Source organism: Nyctibius grandis, chromosome 4 (assembly GCF_013368605.1).
Source record: "Nyctibius grandis isolate bNycGra1 chromosome 4, bNycGra1.pri, whole genome shotgun sequence".
Classification (NCBI taxonomy): Eukaryota; Metazoa; Chordata; class Aves; order Nyctibiiformes; family Nyctibiidae; genus Nyctibius; species Nyctibius grandis.
Window position 1 is genome coordinate 104,262,573 of NC_090661.1, and position 21,393 is coordinate 104,283,965.

At 47.2% G+C, this 21,393-nt stretch overlaps 1 protein-coding gene across 1 annotated transcript in view; it reads right to left on the minus strand.

Annotated features, from left to right (window-relative positions):
• Positions 1–21,393, minus strand: part of TCERG1L (transcription elongation regulator 1 like) — a 78,412-nt gene that overhangs the window by 22,961 nt on the left and 34,058 nt on the right. Inside the window, exon 5 of the mRNA XM_068399611.1 lies at positions 7,904–8,032. Coding sequence (XP_068255712.1) covers positions 7,904–8,032 — 129 coding nt within the window. The remainder of the gene's footprint in view (positions 1–7,903; positions 8,033–21,393) is intronic.

A 21,393-nucleotide genomic window follows, 5' to 3' on the forward strand; every position in this document is an offset into this window, starting at 1 on the left:
TGTTCCTCTTGAACTGGGGAGCCCAGAACTGAATGCAATACTCCAGGTGAGGTCTCACCAGGGTAGAGGGGGAGGAGGACCTCCCTCGATCTGCTGGACACACTCTTCTTAATGAACCCCAGGACACTATTGGCCTTCTTGGCCAGGAGGGCACATTGCTGTCCCATGGATAACTTGTTGTCCACCAGGACTCCAAGGTCCTTCTCCACTATCCCCTGTTTACACGCACAAGGACGTGCCGAGCAGCACACCACCCTTCTCAGTACCATGCTGTATTTTAACGGGACACGTTCATACACTTTAGAGTGAGGCTTTCACTACACTGAGTTTTTTGTCCTGCTCTCCCTGAACCCAGAACTCTTTCCCACGGGCCATGCCCTGCTCCCTGGGGGCACAGGGTTAACCCTGGGCTCTGGGTTAACCTCATGGGAACCACCAAGGAGCGGTGAGTTGCCTTTCCACTGGAAGCAGTTGTAAGAGCGTGTTCCCCTCCTTTACAAACAGCTGTCTCCATCCTGAAATGCTGAACACCAAAGTGTTTCCACTGGCTACAAAATCTGTACGTCTTGGTAACAGAGAGGCCATCAGGGACAGCAAGGAAAGGCAAAAAGGCAGCAGGTATGAGACGCAGACCTAATAATCAGAAAAAAGTAGTTTTCACGGTAAGAAATATTAAGACAGCCATTATTCTTTTTATTTGGGCTTTTTTTTTTTGTCTTCTCGTCCTTCCACTTCTCTTAAAACACATATCTGGGGTGTGTTCCTTCTGCACTGAAAGTCTACAAACCCCGATCACGGCCCCATGCCACAGCACTTGGGTTCCTACCTTAAAGTCTGCACAATTTTACGCATGGTTAAACAACAAATGACGATGTTGCAAGCCACGACGTACCTCACCCCTCATCCACCCCAGGAGTTAGGGAGCACCTTCTGGCTGCCCAACAGACCCAACCTTTGGTATAGCAGCTTCCAGAAACATTTGCAAGCACTGCTTTTCCAGGTCTGCACATTCCATAGCACATTCACATGTCAAAATACTGTGCAATTAATTTTTAAATTGCTCAGGCTACAGAATGGGCACAAGTGTAGCAGGAGCTACACTGAGGAAAAGGCTGGAGTCTCGGCCGTCTGACTCTGCTTCACCGTGCAATATATCACAATAATAAAAATTCAAATCTATGTCATTTTTCTCACAAGATGACTTACTCAATTTTTATGGGTAGCGAAAAAGAAGATTAACAAACCATATCAATTAATTTCCATATTAAAGGAGGTAGGAGTAGGGAGCAGCTAATACATATCAAAAGGGTCTCTTAATTTCTCTTTCTTCACAAGACATCACAAGAACAGGGAACCAAAGCGTTACCGGGCTTTGAGGGCAATAAAGTCACCCCTGGCTTCAGCCTGCCCATCAGCCCCCAATGGCCACCTTCTCCTGCCGCGCTCCGGGGAAGGGGAAGGAAATCCCGGCAGAGTGCTCACAGAATCCCAGAATCAATGAGGTTGGAAGAGCCCTCTGGGATCATCGAGTCCAACCATTGCCCTGACACCACCATGGCAACTAGACCACGGCACTAAGTGCCATGGCCAGGCTTTTCTTAAACACCTCCAGAGACAGTGACTCCACCACCTCCCTGGGCAGCCCCTTCCAATGGCTAATGACCCTTGCTGAGAAGAAATGCTTCCTAATGTCCAACCTGACCCTCCCCTGGCAAAGCTTGAGGCTGTGTCCTCTTGTCCTATCGCTAGTTGCCTGGGAGAAGAGGCCAACTCCCACCCCGCTACAACCTCCCTTCAGGTAGTTGTAGACTGCACTAAGGTCACCTCTGAGCCTCCTCTTCTCCAGGCTAAACACCCCCAGCTCGGGAAGGGCAGGGACATCGGAGGGACAGCACGGGGAATCTAAGCACCCTGCTTAGATTAAACTCTGCTAATATATTCTCCAGATCAAAGACATGGCAGAAGGAAGACAATGTGCAGTTTCTTAGCTGTTTCACAGTGTTATGTCATTATCTTGCCCTGTGTTTTCCCACCACGCCACCTCTCCCACTGCTGCTCCTCTGGGGTATCCTTGGTAGCTTCTTCTCCACTCCCACCTTGTGCTGGAGCCAGCCTTGGGGCGCTGCCCTGCGTGGCACAGCAGCCACAACGTGTCCTGTACAGCCTCCCTCCTTCCTGACGAGGGTTTTAAACCAAAATACTAGCGTACCTTCTAGAAATATGTTTGTAGAGGATGAAAGGAACCTTGAGATGCTGTTGAGCTGCACGGTACATCTCAGCATTTCCAGCTCTCGACTGTTCTGCTCTTGCCATGAAATAGTCCCTGAAGCAACAGCTCTGGAAGGCCAATTAGGTGCTGATGAAACAGCCACCAACAAATTGCTGTTCAGATTCTGTCACTCGAACACGGAGCAGCTGGACATGGAGCAACACGCTTGGGGAACGATGCTTAATGGACCTGGGATTTATGTTTCCTTTTAATAGGGAAATCCCATTAACCCCACTTCCAGCTCTGCTTCTTTCTCTTTCTATTTCTCTAGCCCTTGGAAAAAAAGCCTTTTATTATTATTAGAATCTTGATTCTTTTATAGCCTTCATGATCACGTTGGTTTAAGAAGTAGCCAAGATCTTTCATTCATGTATATGCACATGCACAGATGCACGAGGAACAGGCAAACACGTTTACCTGGCTTGCCAAGCATTAATACAAATATATGTCAGCTGGCAGATTCTACTCCTGGTTGAACCCTACACATCTTCAGCACAGGGACACCCTGCGCTGCCAACGCCGGAGGCAACCTCTCTTTTTTCCTCCCTTGAAAAGCTCCCTCACAGCCCCCAAACAGCAAAGCTGGAGCCCCAGGGGGGCACTCGGGTGCTGGAGCTTTTGCTCGAAATAGAGCACGACCGGCACAGCACACGTAGGTGAACCTCTGCAGCACGCAGTGCTTTAGGCATTCACATGTGAAATACGCTTCCACAAAATTTTGGACAGTCAGCACATATAAAATAAGATGGAAATAAAAGAAATTAAAACAAAATTGAAGAAGAAAGTCCTGAAAGTCCCTGTGCATGTCAGGAGTGACTTATTTTTATACCTATAGTTGAACACTGCAACCAGTTTCCCTAAACACAATGTCAAGAGAAAAAAAAAACCACACACGTCTTTGCTCAGGTTTCCACTTTCCTCATTAATCAACCTTTTCCCCCTCTTTAAGTGCATAAAATAAACGGCAGTCTGACAATTAAGCCGCCGTGACATATTTCCAACATAATCACAGAGTTTTTTTTGCCCCTAAACTTAGCAGCGTAATTACCAACGATGTGTTCCCGCACACGCTGTACCACCGCCCGAGGATGCGCTGGAGACGGGAGGATAAAGATATCTGATCAAAGGGGCTGCTCCGAGGCTCCGCGGCAGGTACAGAGACATGAATAATTCACCGTATGAAAAGTAAAGGTGAAGTAGCAAAACTACCTTGGGTGTATCACAGAGGATGGAGGTGTATGATCATAAACATCTTCTTAAAAGCAGAATTGGGGGAGAAGGGGGGGGAGAAGGGGGGGGAGAAGGGGGGGGAGAAGGGGGGGGAGAAGGGGGGGAGAAGGGGGGGGGAGAAGGGGGGGGAGAAGGGGGGGGAGAAGGGGGGGAGAAGGGGGGAGAAGGGGGGGGAGAAGGGGGGGAGAAGGGGGGGAGAAGGGGGGGGAGAAGGGGGGGAGAAGGGGGGGAGAAGGGGGGGGAGAAGGGGGGGGAGAAGGGGGGGGAGAAGGGGGGGGAGAAGGGGGGGGAGAAGGGGGGGGAGAAGGGGGGGAGAAGGGGGGGAGAAGGGGGGGGAGAAGGGGGGGGGAGAAGGGGGGGAGAAGGGGGGGAGAAGGGGGGGAAGGGGGGGGAAGGGGGGGAAGGGGGGGGAAGGGGGGGGAAGGGGGGGGAAGGGGGGGGAAGGGGGGGGAAGGGGGGGGAAGGGGGGGAGAAGGGGGGAGAAGGGGGGAGAAGGGGGGAGAAGGGGGGAGAAGGGGGGGGAAGGGGGGGGAAGGGGGGGAAGGGGGGGGAAGGGGGGGGAAGGGGGGGAAGGGGGGGGAAGGGGGGGAGAAGGGGGGGAGGAAGGGGGGGAGAAGGGGGGGAGAAGGGGGGGGAGAAGGGGGGGGAGAAGAGGGGGGAGAAGAGGGGGGAGAAGAGGGGGGAGAAGAGGGGGGAGAAGAGGGGGGAGAAGAGGGGGGAGAAGAGGGGGGAGAAGAGGGGGGAGAAGAGGGGGGAGAAGAGGGGGACTGATTCACTCCAGAAGCAACTATGGAGAAGAGACAATAAAAATTTGTTTTTAAAAGGAATTTAGAGGCCAAACCTCTGTTAATCTCAAAGGAATTTTAAAATTTTGATTCTAAATGTTTCAGAGAATTGGAATTACTTCAAGTGCACCCATCTAAACACTCAGCTTTTATTATCCCACCAGTATCTCTGTAGGTCAGTTCTGTCTCTCCTCACAATCTTATTGCTTTTGTTTTCTGAGATTAGCCTAAAAGCCATATCTGACTGACTCACATTCCTCCTCTGTTGCTTCTGGCTCGAGCCAAGCGTGGGATTTCAGCGCCGGTTACATCAGCTGGGTCCGTGCCCCGCTCCCGCAGGCGAGGATCCCACCTTCAGCCCATCGTCACCGCTTCAGGGAAACCGCCCCTGCTCCTGTTGACACACTTACTGCATCTTTTAATTAATGAAGTACAAGGTTTGCCCAGTTTCACTGTGCTCCCCTCTTAGAACACGGCTCCTCGAGCAGTGCTTTTGCTCTTCTGCAGCAGCCTCTTCCCACTGACCCCTTTATTCTTCTGGAGGTTTGTAATAGGAACAGTGGAAAAGCAAGGACAAACTCTTGGCTGCTGTACCATCACTGATCCTTACCGACCCTCCTTCCCCTGCTCTTTACATATGATTCTTTTTAAATATCAAGATCTCGGCCCTGAACTTCAAGGCACATAATGATCTGAGCTCTAAATGTCTATAGAATCATGCAGAGCTCTGTGAGGGTGGTAGCTACAGCTCCACCTCTCTGGTAACTACCGTAATGCAAAAAAGTCAGATTTGTACTTGTGACTGGATCATTAGCCATTGGAAGGGGCTGCCCAGGGAGGTGGTGGAGTCACCATCTCTGGAGGGGTTTAAGAAAAGACTGGACATGGCACTTAGTGCCCTGGTCTAGTTGCCATGGTGGTGTCAGGGCAATGGTTGGACTCGATGATCCCAGAGGGCTCTTCCAACCTGGTTGATTCTGTGATTCTGACAGGATTGTTCCAGCTTCTAGTACAAAAATAAATGCCTACTAGACGCCAGGACCATTGCAAAGTTTACTCCTTCTGCTCCAGAAATACAGAAAATTTTAGTAATTTTGTCTTCAGAGAAAGAAGGATTTGGTGTTTTCGTGAGCAAAATCCAACTGTGCCAAGCCTTGCTGAACACACAATTTTCTCTTTAGAAACCAAGTCACAGAATCCCAGAATCAACGAGGTTGGAAGAGCCCTCTGGGATCATCGAGTCCAACCATTGTCCTGACACCACCATGGCAACTAGACCAGGGCACTAAGTGCCATGTCCAGGCTTTTCTTAAACCCCTCCAGAGATGGTGACTCCACCACCTCCCTGGGCAGCCCCTTCCAATGGCTAATGACCCTTGCTGAGAAGAAATGGTTCCTAATGCCCAACCTGAACCTCCCCTGGTGAAGCTTGAGGCTGTGTCCTCTTGTCCTAGCGCTGGTTGCCTGGGAGAAGAGGCCGACTCCCACTGCGCTACAACCTCCCTTCAGGTAGCTGTAGACTGCACTAAGGTCACCTCTGAGCCTCCTCTTCTCCAGGCTAAACACCCCCAGCTCCCTCAGCCGTTCCTCGTAGGTCAGACCCTGCAGACCCTTCACCAGCTTGGTCACCCTCCTCTGGACTCGCTCCAACACCTCAACATCTTTCTTGAAGTCAAAGAGAAGCTTATCTACACTGCAAAGCAAAAGCATGGCTGTAAGGCCACACAAAATCTGTGTGCTGGCTGGATACTGCGCTGGAGGTACTGGAGCAGAACGTGGTGGCACAGGCCTGTGTGTGTACGTTAAAGCGCTCTACATACCACACGTAAGATTCATGGCGTAACGTGTTGGTGTTCCAGCTGTCCCCCTAGTGCTCTCTTAGAAACAACTGCCCCTGTGTTTCAGTGCTCCTGGGCTGGAGACACTCAAGGAATGTTTTTTCCAAGGTCCAGAGCTTTTAAATTAAAAAAAAATAAACATGGAGGACGGTATCTCCTTATAACACTGTTATTACTGGCCTTTGCTCTTAATTAGGCTTCCTACTTTGATTGTTTTTCCACTGGAGATAATGACAGTTTGTAGCAACCTACAGAAAAGAGTGCGATCTCCTCAAAAACATGAAAGAAAAATCCATACTGTACTTGAGTGAAAATACCATTTTTCTCTTAAATGCAGGTGGCAGCAAATCAAAGATGACAAACAGAGGAAGATGAAGGGATTTTGTATTTTCAAGAGAAAGCTGGACACAAAAATATAATGTTCATCTTATTTACATTACTTGTATGCGTATAAAAATCTAACGATTGCTCTTCCAAAATGACAGCCTCCCAACATTACAGCCACTTGATTTAGGCAACCTATTGACCAAATGTCACGCTGGCCTCATCAGCAGCAGTCATCTAGCCATCAAAAGGCTTTATACAGTCAAATCCTTATGCAGCTTGAGGGATAAAATGAGGAGCGTTCGTGTTTTCAAGTCTGCCAAGATGATGATTATGAAATATATTTGATATGAAATATATTAGAAACCACGATTTCAGTTTTCAACAAGCAACGAGCTGCAGACCAGCATGACCCTTGTACAAATCTTCATCTTTCTGTCCCTGCATTCTTGGAACAGTTTTAATATTTCCTCCATCTCACCTGCTTCTGACAAGGCAGCAAGTCAATACAACCCTTGGTCACTTTGAGGAGGAGTATGAAGGTCCTTCAAGCCCAATAACTACATAGACAACAAAAGAAGTAGGTGTCTACCAAAAGCAAACCAAAGAGACAAGAAGCTTTAAACTGAAGTATGTCAAAAGAGACGTGTATGAACTTTCCTTCAGTTTTAAGGTGTCCCTGTCATTCCTGACAAACCCCAGGTTCTTCCACGGAACATGGCTGGGAAGGGGCGTTCAGGACGCCGTGGTGCTGCTTGGCACCCCCTCGCCATGGCTGCGTGCAGCCAGGTCAGGCAGAGGAACAACCTGTCCACCCCCACATCACAGCACCTCACCTCCATTAACAGAGCTCCTGACTTCACGACGACAGTATCGTCAGAGGAATTTCATGTTATTAGGAAATATGTTCCCAATTTCCTACCAAAATCTGATCGCTTTTTGATGGTGATTTGCAACGTGTATATGTGAATCTAAATAAAGCCACAAAACTTCCTCCAGCCTTTGGGAACAGCATTGTCCCTCCTCTCACGACAACACAACACACATTTACATGACAGTGAATAAACCAGCTTTATCACACAGTACAGCACAAAGCACCCTCGGAGGCTTCAGCCAACGAGGCTTCATGGAGCAACTATCCAAAAGATAACCACATTATCACTGTAATGCTCATGAATACCACTGGCGTGGGAAATGAAAAGCCCAAGGACGTTTCAGAAACGTGCCTTTTGTATCATCCAATGCAAAGCTACTGCCGATTGCCAGACCGAGTAAACAGGATCTGAAACACCCTGAATATGCTCGTAATTAGCTAAAGCAAACGTCGTAAAAGTTGAGCGGATTTTTTAAGGGTCCCCCATTTCTACTCCGTGTGGAAAGCATGGCTTGGCTGGAAGCACGCAAACATACAACATATGCTTCAGTAATACCATCAGTAGACAGAAACATAAACACACCTGTCAACGCCTGATCCATCACACTGGTTGCCATGAACGTCACCGCCGGGGCAGCCACAGCAGTTACCCTGGTGACTTGCGTTGGCATCAAGGGACCCACCACATGAGCATCCATTCGGGAGGCAGAACCTGCATTCAAACCATAAGGAAACCTTTTTTTTCCCCCAGTAAACAAAAAATGCCTTCAAAAACCTTTTTTCCCAGCTATATTTCACTGAACACTCTTTTAACCTCCTGCTGAACGTTTCTCTCTACCTGTTTGCATGGTTAAAACCATAGGTTTTGTGTTTAGTTGAATTACTGGTCTAGTCTGGCCATGGCGCCCATTGATTCTCAGCAAATAAGCATCAGTGGAAATTTTAAATTAATAAAAATGTGACCCTCAAAACAACGATTTGCAAGTATATTAATGCTTTCAGAACAGATCACAGCAAGATCAGTTTTCTTATTTAAGACTAAATAACACACGTCCAGTTTCTACTGTTACTCATGAGAAACTGTGTCCCACTCCATCCACGGGAAACTATTTTGCCAATGATTTAAACCAGCAGCTTCATCCGAGGGCATCACAGTCTGCCCAGAGAATTCACAAAAGGGAAAGTCACTCAGTTGCTCATACACATTATTCACGATAAAGTAGCAATCCAGGTCTGCTGCTAAAACTATGCTAATTAAACCAGGCTACTTAACCCTCCAGGAACGTGGATCATTTCTGGAACCTTCACTCCACTAGGAAAACTCACTCACATGCTACAAACCTCTCCATTGATTTTTGATTCTCCAATTCCAAAGCAAATTATTAAACCTAACTCACGCCAACATGGGGACACTGGTTGCTTTTTTGAATGCAACTATAACAACATTTTATCATTAAAAAGGTCACTTTTTCTCCGCAAAGGCATGACACGTTCAAAAGGCGAGTATTTTAGCAACAAGAATAATGATGGTGCTAATTATGCTAATGCAGCACGCATTTTGCTGTTAGGCAGACCTATATTCTATTGAATATAACCTGAATTACCTGTAGGAGTAAAAATATGCATCATACGCCCAGAGCTCTCTGAACCGTACAAAGGTCTTGGGGTGAACAGAAGGTAACAGTGCCATGTGAGAGGGATTCCTGGAGGTCCAAGCAAAGTTAAACACCCACTTTTGCCCAACGGGAAGCAAGACATTCACACTTACTACTGAAACAGGGAAAGCCCACGTCTTCTGCCTGACCTGGTGACATTCTCTGTCAGGCTGTCACCGGACTTTTTGGGATTCACCCTCCTCACAGGTGAAGAAGAATTTAAAAACATCGTACATAATTTTAATCAAATTCCCATCTTTTAAAATAATCTTTTACAACAACAGAAATGGATAGAAAATAATAAATCTTATGGAAGAAATAACATTTTATAAAATTAGAAAGTAATTTTTCTATAAAGGGTTAACATGGCTCAAGAACCACTCAGGGAAAAGTAAAGCTTTGCCAAAATTTAGGGAAAAGCAGAAGGTTCATGAAGCTTTAGGAGCTGGGGCCAGCACGCCAAGTTCATTGAATGTTCAATGATGCATTTGCATGATACCAACTTGCTATTAGCCAGGATATCTTACAGACACTACTTGGTAAAGGATGATTTACTAATCTGAACTGCAAACGAAACACCTCAGGAAACCATGATCCCCACCCGGCAAGGAAAAAAGAAACGAGTTTCCAAATGTGCTGAACGAACAACCAGGAGGACAGTTGCAATTTTTCCATATGAACAAGCAGCAAAGGATGATTAGGCCCAATCAGCTGGGGGGATCCCCCCATTAACCTCCTCCTCACCTCCTCCCCTCAGGGCACCTCCAGACCCTCACGACTCAGAGCACTGTGTGCCCACAGCATCACCTCTCTTCAGGAGCTGACAGCGTTATCCAGAGCCACCCCTGAACTCCGGGCTTTGTGGACGCAGGATCAGGCCTCCAGACAACTGAGAAGTCACCTTAGATGAGCGTTTTGCAAACAACCACCATTCACACCACACACCCAGGCACATCTTCACATGCACATACACCTGTATGCACAGCAAGAACCACCGGCTCCGACGCTATTGCACATCAGTATATCACATCCGTAAGTGTTTATTTCGGTGCCCTCCTCCTAAAAGACTTGAAAATCCTAAGAAGCACATTTAATATGTTTATGGGCTTCCTCCCACACTTCAGCCTTCACCTGCGCCTGCAGTACAGCCCTCCCAGGGCAAGGAGTAATTCACAAGCCACCGTCGTGCCAGCCCAGCTCATGGAGGGAAGGAGAGGACAGTGCCAACACTGTTTTAACCTCCCAGGCCCAGCCTCTGGAGGTTTGTAGAACAATGGAGAAGAACTACATGTCTCAAGGCACATCTAAAAACTTATACACAAAGTATGGATTTTCTCAAGCCATACATGTGTGCCCAGGCATAATGTCCCACCTGACCTGGTGAGCGAGAGCCCTCCACGGACCTGCGGTGGTCTAGAACAAAGCAAAACGGGTACCAAGAGATGCTCCTAGATCATTAACATCAAAGGAGACGGGGGAGAGTGGAGACAGCAACAAGACCTCTGTGATCCACCAACTGTCCCGACAAAGCAGCCCCATGCCCTTCTCCTGGCGGTCTCCTCCCCGGGACAGCAGCACAGGCTACCCGGGGGGCACTGGGAAGAGTAATTGCAAACAGCTGCAGGAAAAACACCAGAAAAGTAAATATTTTATTATTTTTCTCTTTTTTTTTTTTTGTCATTAAGTCAGGATACGAGAAATTCCTGCAAGACATGACCAGTAGCACGATAAAGAAGTTACCCTGCAAGGCACTATGTTAAATTTAATCCATACTTGCTTTGAAGAAAGAATGATAAATAAAGCATTTATGGAAAAAGAACAGGTCAGTGTGATGTTTGTTGTGCTACCTCCAGCACAATAATGTGACTGGAGGCACTTGTAACTTGGCCACCTCTAACAAGACGGTGAATCCTTTTCCAGCTCAAGACGATGTTTGGACCTCAGGCAACAAGAGTTTCTTTTTTTCTGCTTCTTTCAAAGCCCCCGGCAAAACTATTAACTTCAATGAGCTCTCTGGATATAAAGAAACGCTAAGAAATCACCAATTCCAACACTGGAGTCTGAGGTGCCCCTAATGATATGGAGCAATCCAGGCAACAGCAGGCTCACAGCAGCCTCTACAGAGATTTCTTCTCAGCAAGGGTCATTAGGCATTGGAAGGGGCTGCCCAGGGAGGTGGTAGAGTCACCATCTCTGGAGGGGTTTAAGAAAAGCCTGGCCATGGCACTTAGTGCCCTGGTCTAGTTGCCATGGTGGTGTCAGGGCAATGGTTGGACTCAATGATCCCAGAGGTCTCTTCCAATCTGATTGATTCTGTGTGATTCTGAGAGATGCCCAACAGGACACGTGTGTGAACGGACCGAAACTCTGGTTTCCATGCCCTTGGAGACCACTTCTTAAGCTAGGATCTCCATCTGTAACTTAGATGTACATTACTACCCAATTAATTCCATGAGTAATCTTTTATACATCAAGACTTGTTTGGTTTTCTTTGGCTTTTCAAATTAATTTTAATGACAACAAAAAGGACGCTTTCATCCTATCGCTTTCAGAGTCATCGGAGACAGATTAAAATGGTGTTTCAGCATCTGGTCCCTTCTGGTTCTGGTGAGCTATGTGCACATGAACGCCTCGATGCCTCCAGCATTATACTCGGAAAAGGCTATGCAGCTGTTCTGCATTTATCCAAAATGACCATCTTAAAGACAACAAATTAAAAAAAAAACACCTGGAGACGAGCATGGACGGAAATCTCTGGCTTGTCCTTTTCCACCTTTAGATTTGCAAAGGAAAGGGGGAAGGTTCAGGCTGACGCCCACAGATGTGACCCTGTGCCAGCAAAGGGGCTCAGCCCAGGTCCCCCCCTGCTGCTGCAGATCAGAATCAATCCCAGAATCAACCAGGTTGGAAGAGACCTCTGGGATCATCGAGTCCAACCGTTGCCCTGACACCACCATGGCAACTAGACCAGGGCACTAAGTGCCATGTCCAGGCTTTTCTTAAACCCCTCCAGAGATGGTGACTCCACCACCTCCCTGGGCAGCCCCTTCCAATGGCTAATGACCCTTGCTGAGAAGAAATGCTTCCTAATGTCCAACCTGACCCTCCCCTGGCCAAGCTTGAGGCTGTGTCCTCTTGTCCTATCGCTGGTTGCCTGGGAGAAGAGGCCGACTCCCACTGCGTTACAACCTCCCTTCAGGTAGTTGTAGACTGCACTAAGGTCACCTCTGAGCCTCCTCTTCTCCAGGCTAAACACCCCCAGCTCCCTCAGCCGTTCCTCAGAGGTCAGACCCTCCAGACCCTTCACCAGCTCCCTCCCTACAGTTAGACATACACCACTTGAGATGAGCTCAGCTGCTTTTGTTCCCACAGCCTATGCTACATGTTGAAATGTGACTTTCCATTATACAATTTCAACTGCTTCTTTATGTTGATTTATCGTCACATGCAGGAACAATAAAATTATCAGTGCATCTTTGGATGTGATGGAGGCAATTAGCTCACAGCTTCCATCCATACTGGAGTCAAGCATATACATATATATACACACATATATATTATTTCATACACGCAGATCGAGTTCAACTGCTTAGTTTAATTATATCTGACGCTCACCAAATAAGCTTGAATGATTTAAGGCAATCATAACCTTTAAGGAATAAATATTTATGCTCTCCAGTTCTCCGTGCTCATAAAAAGCAGTCTTGGCAATAGATGGGTTCGGAATACAAATAAACTCTGTGGATTGGCTTTAATGCCACGGTGCAATATAAGTTTTCAGTATGAACAGAACACAACCTGGGCTGGAATAATACCTAAACATGAACCTAACACCCACCCACACACACTCTGTGTATTTTATGATTAAGTTTAGGCAAACTTTACTATAAAACAATACTGAGGAGGGGGAGGATAAAAGCGATCTTTCCTATGAAGTTCCTGATGCTCGTTGGAGCCCTGACTAGCAAGCCATGCGTTTTGGGAACATCTGCCCACTTTTAAGATGATTTCAGTGCAGATGCGTTTTACTGTCGCTCACAAACACCAGCAACCTACGTCTGCATGCAACCGCAACAAGGACACGACAAGGACAAAGGAGGACAACAGCAGGTGAGGGGAAGGTTCAGAAATCTGAGGATCCTCTGCAAGTGATGGACCGCCCTGATTTGCATCCCTGATGAGCAGACGCTGACTTGCATCCCTGGTGCTGGAACCCAGAGTGCAGAGCTGGGGTACCCGAGGCTCCGCTGCCTGGGCTGGGACTGTGCCTCAACTCCAGCAGAACCCACCATCCCCAGGCACGCACCAAGAGTCAAATTAAATTAGACAGTAGATTTTTCCCAGAACAGACAACTAACTTTTCCACCTTTGCCATTTCTACTAAGCAGTATTTAAAGGCTATTTCTTTTCTGACCCCGTACCATACAGACACTGTTGCCAGCTCCCTCCCCTACTTGCTCGTGGCCAAAACAGACCTCAGGAGAGGGAGCAGATACATTACTGATGCTCATGACCCAGCTGAAAGGGATAGGACAGATTTTCAGGGCAAAACTGTTCTTTATAAATGTTCACTCTGTGCCTCAGCAGACCTACCGGCTCTCATCACTCCATGAACGGCCCGCGTTACGGGGAGCCAGGCTGCCCCCGGCAAAACAACGTGACACCGGTCCTTCACCGCACCTGGCTACGGCAGCGAAGGTCCCCTGCTCCTGCAGTTACCTTTTAATTCTTACCTTTTCCAATTAAAGCGTGGCATTTCCAACATTATCTTCAAGCTAGGTTAGCAGTTCGGCAAGAGGTTACGCCTGATTTTCCTCACTGTGACTCCAGGAGCCTGTAACAGCACTGCACCCAAAAGAACAAGGGCCACATAATTCATTTTAACGTATTCATATTGAAAATCTCCATAGCACAGGCCTAGTCGTACCCCCGGTGAAGTCAGCACAAGTCTCTCTGTTGAGCTTTATGAGCACTGAATCATGCTCCCGAAACCACAGCTTTTCTTCCTCGCAATGCATTTGCCTCTTGCAAAGCTACGGGATAAAAGATCTTAATGCATTATTGAACAGCACACTTTGTCATTCATATTTATTTTTGCTAAATATATCTCACGACTTGTTTTTATTAATGGCTTTGTATGACCGCCTCACGAACAGCATCAGCCGTAAGAGCACAAGGGGCCCGGGTGACGGCAGCGGCACTGGGCACGTGGCACGCAGAGCCAACACGGCGAGGTGCTCAGCTGGCAGGGGAGTCCATCAGGACAACGTTTGTAAGAACTTCTAAAATTCAGCTACATGATCGACTGGTTTGTTTGGTGGGAAACCCACAATGAAATAGGAAATTGTGTTTCAGAATCAGAATCAATCAGGTTGGAAGAGCCCTCTGGGATCATCGAGTCCAACCATTGCCCTGACACCACCATGGCAACTAGACCAGGGCACTAAGTGCCATGTCCAGGCTTTTCTTAAACCCCTCCAGAGATGGTGACTCCACCACCTCCCTGGGCAGCCCCTTCCAATGGCTAATGACCCTCCTATCCTGCAGGGGAGGGACAGCGTGACAGAGGGACATTGAGACGGAGGGATGGAGGGAAGGTGGGCCAGTTCGGCAGCAAAAAACCACTGAGGTTCTCATTTCAACATCTGAGTGGTTTTCATATACTTAAAAACATCCTTATTCCATCCATCTTTTTCACCTTTTTTTCATTTTTTCTCACCTTTTATAACCTACTTCTTATTTGCCCGTAGTTACATATTTCTTTCAAAATTACGAAAATCACATCTAACTGAAGCAGTCTTTCTGTATCGTTCGGATTAGGTGGTTAAAGAGGAACATAAACCAGAGGTATTTTTGAGAATATTACTCCTGTTTCACCTGAAATAATCCAGCCAGGAACAGTTTTTTAAAAAACCACAAACTCAGACTTTGCCTATCCATGTATTGGTTTGCACATCTTATCAGTCACAAGAAATAATGTATAGAAGTGAACCTCACCCTTCCTCAGCATAAGCACGATCCCCTACCAAGCCCTTGGTCAGAACATCACCCAGTTCACCCCCAGCAAAGGACCAGCGGAGCCAGGCCACCATCTCCACACACTCACACATGCAAAGACGGGAGATATTTTCATTAAAACTACTTGGAGCTGTTGGAGCGAGTCCAGAGGAGGCCACGAAGATGCTCAGAGGGCTGGAGCCCCTCTGCTCTGGAGACAGGCTGAGAGAGCTGGGGCTGTTCAGCCTGGAGAAGAGAAGGCTCCGGGGAGACGACCTAGCACCTTCCAGTGCCTGAAGGGGCTACAGGAAAGTGGGAGAGGGACTTTTTACAAGAGCAAGTAGTGACAGGATGAGCGGGAATGGTTTTAAACTGAAAGAGGATAGATTTAGATTAGAGATTAGGAAGAAATTCTTTGCTGTGAGGGTGGTGAGACCCTGGCCCAGGTTGCCCAGAGAAGCTGTGGCTGCCCCCTCCCTGGCAGTGTTCAAGGCCAGGTTGGATGGGGCTGGGAGCAACCTGGGCTGGTGGAAGGTGTCCCTGCCCGTGGCAGGGGGTTGGAACTAGACGGGCTTTAAGGTCCTTCCAACCCAAACCAGTCGGTGATTCTGTGATTCTATAAAAACTGTTGGGGTCATAACTGGCGTGCGCAGCCCCAGCACCAGGGACCCTCCTCCCCAGTCAGCGACAGCCCTGCTCAGACATCGAGGTTTTCCCCTTCAGTCTGCGGGGCTCAGGAGCTCAGCGCTTCCCACTCCCAGGAAAGCTCTGGGGTCTCCGCTCCTGCTGTTTCCCAGCTTAATCTCCTGACCGAGGCGCAGGCCCAGAAGATCTACGTTGCTTAACGGGATAAAGCACAGTGCTGCTGGGCTGCCTGCACTGGAGGGGCTGAAGTCCTGCAGGCACGAGCCTCCTCGGTGACAGCAGGCCCCTGCCAGCGCAGCCGGCCTCAGGCGTGGGAAGGTGGGAAATTTGCTTCCTTTCCTTTGCTATTTTAATCTATTCTAGCACCTTGTTTTGTTGCTGGCACACCAGTGTTTTAATTCCTCTGCTTTGTCAGGAATGTCATTCTTGCTTGTTTGGATGTATATTCATCCCATTCTGCTGTGGACAGACAGGATCACCTTCAGTTTCTAAAGGCAGCGAAAATTTTCAGTGGTATAAAGCCCAAGAATGTAATTTTCAAAAGTGTGCCCATGACCAAAGAGTAGAAAACCTATTAACTGCATAATTTTGTTGACTTTCAAGTCACTGATGCAACACTGAAAATCCCACACTCAATAAGCAGCCCAGCAGGTACTCCAAGATATGCTTATTTCTAAGTCAAACGCGAGCCACAAGGATTCTTTTTTACATCCAAATTGAAATGTAATGAGCATGTATTAACAAAGAGTATTAAATATTCAGCGGTCTGGCTCTGCTCGGGAAAGGCTTTACCCTAACACTTCCAGAGGGACCCGCAGAGCAACGCTGAGGTAGGGCAGGCGTTGGGCTTCGCCCTTGGGATATCATTTAGAGGAATTCCACTTCTGCATGGGAAAAAAAAAAAAATCAAACAAAACCCAACTAACCAACAGCAGAAAAGCCTAACGCAGGCGACAACCTATAAATATGAAATAAAATGCTAATATTGAATCCAAACACTCAAAAGAGCTTTCCTCACAGCAGCAGGTTTAGCTGCTGTTTCCTTTTGAGGTGAGTACCCACAGAAAGCAACATTTCTAGGTGCAGAGCACGCCACTCACAAACTTGCCATCAGTTCCCCTTACTGATAATAATCCTCAGGGAGCAGATGAAGACAGTGCTGTAACATCCAGACACGAGGAGAAATTCTGGCCCTGAGCACATCCAAACCTCCCTTGTCTTGCAAGGGTCAGAATTTTACTCAGAATTTTCCTGGGTTCTGTGGATTTTTCAGACTCAAATCTGTGCTCAGCAAAGGATGGAGCACCTAATCTAATGAGATAGACCATCAAATTAAGAGAAAACATAACAAAGCAAAGAAACAAGCCTTGCACATACCTGAAGCACAGCCACAAGTGCACAGGCTGTGCTGCAGACAGACAGCTCCTGTTGACTGCACGGAGACCCACGGTTTGAAACGTGGTCTTAATTCACAAACATGAAAAATGTGTGACAGCACTGCATCCATGGGAACATTAAGTGTAAGAGGGACACACTGCATGGGAGCAAAGGTCCTTCCCGACCAGCACCCTGCTTCCCAGCCACAGCTAATTGCAAATGCTGTGGGAAAAGTGCAGGAATGGAGCAAGGATGTAGTGATAGTGAAAAAGCATAAGAAAAAAATACAGAGCTAGCACAGTATTTCAATAGGATACTCTCCCAACCCTTCAAATACCCATGGCTCAACGAACTGAATAAACCTTAATGGGCTTTTTTTGTCCACTCTTTTGCACCCATCAAGATAAAACCACACAAAGGCTTTTGCATTGACAAAACTCTTTAGGAAGGAGTTCCAAATACTCTCTGTCTTGTTTGTTTAACATCTGATAACTCTGTGTCTTTGTGAGAGGCTGACACTTACACTCCCCACATCTCCCATGACCTTACAGACCTCTATCTCGTCCTCTCCCACCCTGTCCTTCTTCCCTGTCCCAGCTGAAGGGCACGAGGTTGCTCATCTGTTCTTCTGGCACTGCCCTGAACACTGTGCAGCCAAAGGGTCACCAACAAACAGGAACCAAGACCTGTATTTAGAGATATATATAGATACATACAGATAGATATATGTATGGCTCATTCAAAACTAATCAAAGTACTGTAACACTGCCGAATTACAAAACTGGTTCAAAGAAAAACATTAAACTGTGAAGGTATCTCACCCAAATGCCTGGAAACTGCTGGAAGGAACAGAGAATTGAAGACAGATGAGTGAAGCCACACAGTGATCAGTTCCTCAGCAGCAGCTAACGAGCACGTCCCCGTTGTGGGGCAGGCACCTGCCCTCCGCACCCCGCACCCAGAGGATGCTGCCCTCCCGTGTAACACCCAGCCGCTGCCGCAGAGAGCTCAGGAGTTTGGAGCTCATTGCTGGGACCAAAAATCCAAAGCACGCTGCTGCAGGGAAACCACAGCTTGCTGGTAAAAAATCATCGGCAGCATTTCACATTTAACTCATTTCTGTTGTCTCTCTAATGTCTCCTGTGGGATTTGAACTTGAACTGAGAGAAAGGAACAGGGGTAAAGTTCACAAATCTTGAAAGAGAAGATAATAACCTAAAGAACTGTGTAACTAGGATTAAGCAGGTCAGGCAAGAAGCATCAGAAGGAACCTAATACCCAACACAAACCAAGCCCAGCAGAGAAATGCAGTCCTTGTGCTGGCGAGGGAGGTCACAGGCAGAAGAGCCCACCGCAGGATGGTTCGGTAATAAGGATACAGAATAAATCTGTTATCTGGTTCAATTTCATTACTGTAATATTACTTTGGAGGACTGTGCCTGTTCCCATCGCCACCAGCTGCGATGCAGACCCCTGCCATCCTGCTTTCCCCATGAGAACCCCCTTTTCTCATCTTAGTCAGGCCAAACTGTGGTCAGCGGCAGGGAGCTGCTGTAAAAACTGTCTGTAAAGGCAGGGAGTCTGTAAAAACCCCTGGAACATAAACACGTAGTTGACTACTGAAAAGAGGAGAGCAATGAAATTAATAATTTCAATGGCTGTGTCTAATAGCCAGTAACAGACTCAGACACAGAAACACACCAATTTATTTTTATTATTGCTGTTATCATTTTATGACCCCAGAAGTTAGTGAAGATCAGGGCCCAGGGACTTGCTTCCTTTAGAAGCAACATCCATCACGATTAGGTAATTTGGGGCAATACTGCTTATTTGCAAAGGCCAGGAGAAGTCGCTTTGCTTGAACAAAGGAGGAATTGAACAGTAACAAAAGAGATCCATTTTTACCAGCCATGCAGACTCCTCCAGGCACACGCAGCCCCTCAGCTCTGCTCCTGCCTCCTCCTCAAGGTCACACCACGCTTTTCCTCAAGGCCATTGTCAGCTGGCTAAACCTGTGGCTGCCTAGAAGCCACCTTTGCTGAACTCTCTTTCCTTACTCTGTTTCTTTGAAAGGCACAGACACGTTCATTAAAAACGTTCAGCACTTTTGGAATCTGATTATCTTCTTCCCTCTGTTTCAAACTGCAAAACGCATTGCTGTATTCCATCAACACCCTGTGATGCTAAATCGGAAGGCGCAGTGACCACAGCCACCCCAAACAACACCCAAAGCTGGGGGGAAACAGCAATCAGTGCTCAGAATTTTCCCTGGCACCCACCACGAAAGCAGTTACACAGGGTAGCGGTGATTTATGGTGTGTACCCGTGCACGGCTGCTGAGCGCTCCTCACCGGGAACGCGCTCATGGCCCCTGGAAACCAGAGAGAAACTGAACCAAATTTAACAATGAGATGCAAAGAGGATTTATTTGCTCGTTTATCGAGAAGGACAGGCCATGTACGAACAGCACTTACAGCAGGAGTTTATAAAGCACGTTTGTAAGCCAGGGCCAGGCATCACTCCCAGGGTACAAGGCGACACGGTGCAGGATTTGTCCTCATTTTTCCCTTCCTCCTCATGTGACAAAAGTGTACAGGGGCCGGTCTGCAAGCAGTTTTCGCTTGTTCCAGTGAACAGGACTGAACTGGAAGCCAAAACCGAGCCAAACATCACCTGGTTCATAACCAACCCAGAAAGGGAGGGCTGGTGGTGAGGAGAAATGCCGGGAAAGCCGGTTAGCGCAGCAAGGGCCCTTCTGAGCACGGACCATAAAACTGCCTCGCATGCCCTGTTGCTCAGCAAACATAGACAGGTCTGTCACTAAAAGGGACCATTTCCCTGGCACTTTAGAGCAGACCAGCCATACTGTTGATACCAGACGGTTTAGTACAAGTAGGCCTCAAAGTAGGCCCTACAAGGCCTGCTCTGTGTAACCTTTAGACAGAATCAACTTTTCTTTCAGCAATTTTCCTTTCAGCTAAAATAACTGCACTTTCTGAAGCTAACGGCATGTTTTGAGGACAGGGTCTGCTCCTGGGACTGATAACAGAGTTACAGCCATCACTGACTCTTGCACTTAGTCTTAGAGGATCCAAGGTCTCTGTTAAATTCCTCACTAATTACAAAGAAGGGCCAGAGATAAGCAAGACTCTGAACAGCATCTTTGTAGTGCCTTAAATGACTTGATGCACAGCTCTGGCACCAGGAGTAGACATAAATCCTGTAAGAACCAGAGCAGGGTCTTCTCCTCAGAGCCACCTGCATGGGCCAGCAGAAAGGCCTCGACCACGCTTGCACAGAAGCACAGGGTTTTAGACATCAAGACTTCTATAGTTTCCTATCCAAATAGAAAAAACACTTTACATTTTGGCAGCATCGTTGCTTTTGGCAGAATTACCCTGATTGCTTTGCAGTTCTTTGTCCAGGTTTCCTGTGGTTCTATTTTTGTTGGAGTTTTCCTACTTTTAAATTTAAAAAAAAATTATGGAAATTGCTATTGAAGACCTATTTTGCTACTATACTGGAAAGGAGCAAAAATAAGATATTCAGTGACCTGGGATGGAAAATAGAAGAATGGCAATGAGATGGAAGGGTGAAGGGTGATACCAAAATAAATGTCCATTTCTAGAAAGGAAAAGCTCTCAGCAGGTTACAGTACTGCCTGGCACAGACGAGGGACTAGAGGGCATCACAGCAAACTGGAAAAAGCATTAGCTGGCTTATGAATTTTGACACAGAATTATATTTTTTTTCTAGTTAAAAGTGGATAGTGCAGAAGCTTAGTCACCTCATTGCTACTCCATCAGATTAATAAATTGCCCTATAAGGAGGTCAGAAAATTAGTACAGGACTTTCACTCTTTGGTTAAATGAAAAATAGTAGCATGACACACATAACTACAGCTAGATATATATACATAGATGCATGCATGCATATATAACTCCACAGCAGAAAGAGAATATGGAAAACTATCACCAGTCTTTTCTAAAGGATAGACCCATTTTTTCACCTTTACACCGGAATTCAGTTAAGTGATACCAAGAATAATCATTTAATTAATATGAAATACACAAATTCCTACTTCTTAATTACAATTGTTTGACTCAGAATGGCTTTAGAAGGTAAATGTGTCAGAAAGCTCTTCTCCAGCAGCACCCCCGAAACACTCCACCCACAGCATCCCTCACACCCCTGTCCAGGAGGGAGGTGACGCCGAAGGCACAGAGCTGCCCAGAGCCACCTCAGCCGTCTGTCCTGCTCTGGTGGCTCGGACAGCCCTCCCAAGCCTGCCTAACTTCGCTGTTTCATAGCCAAGTACATACAGCTTTGAACAGAAATGCAGACTGAAGGTGCTTTTTCAAAAGCAAGCACAGAAATACGACGGCCGCGCTGAGGACCC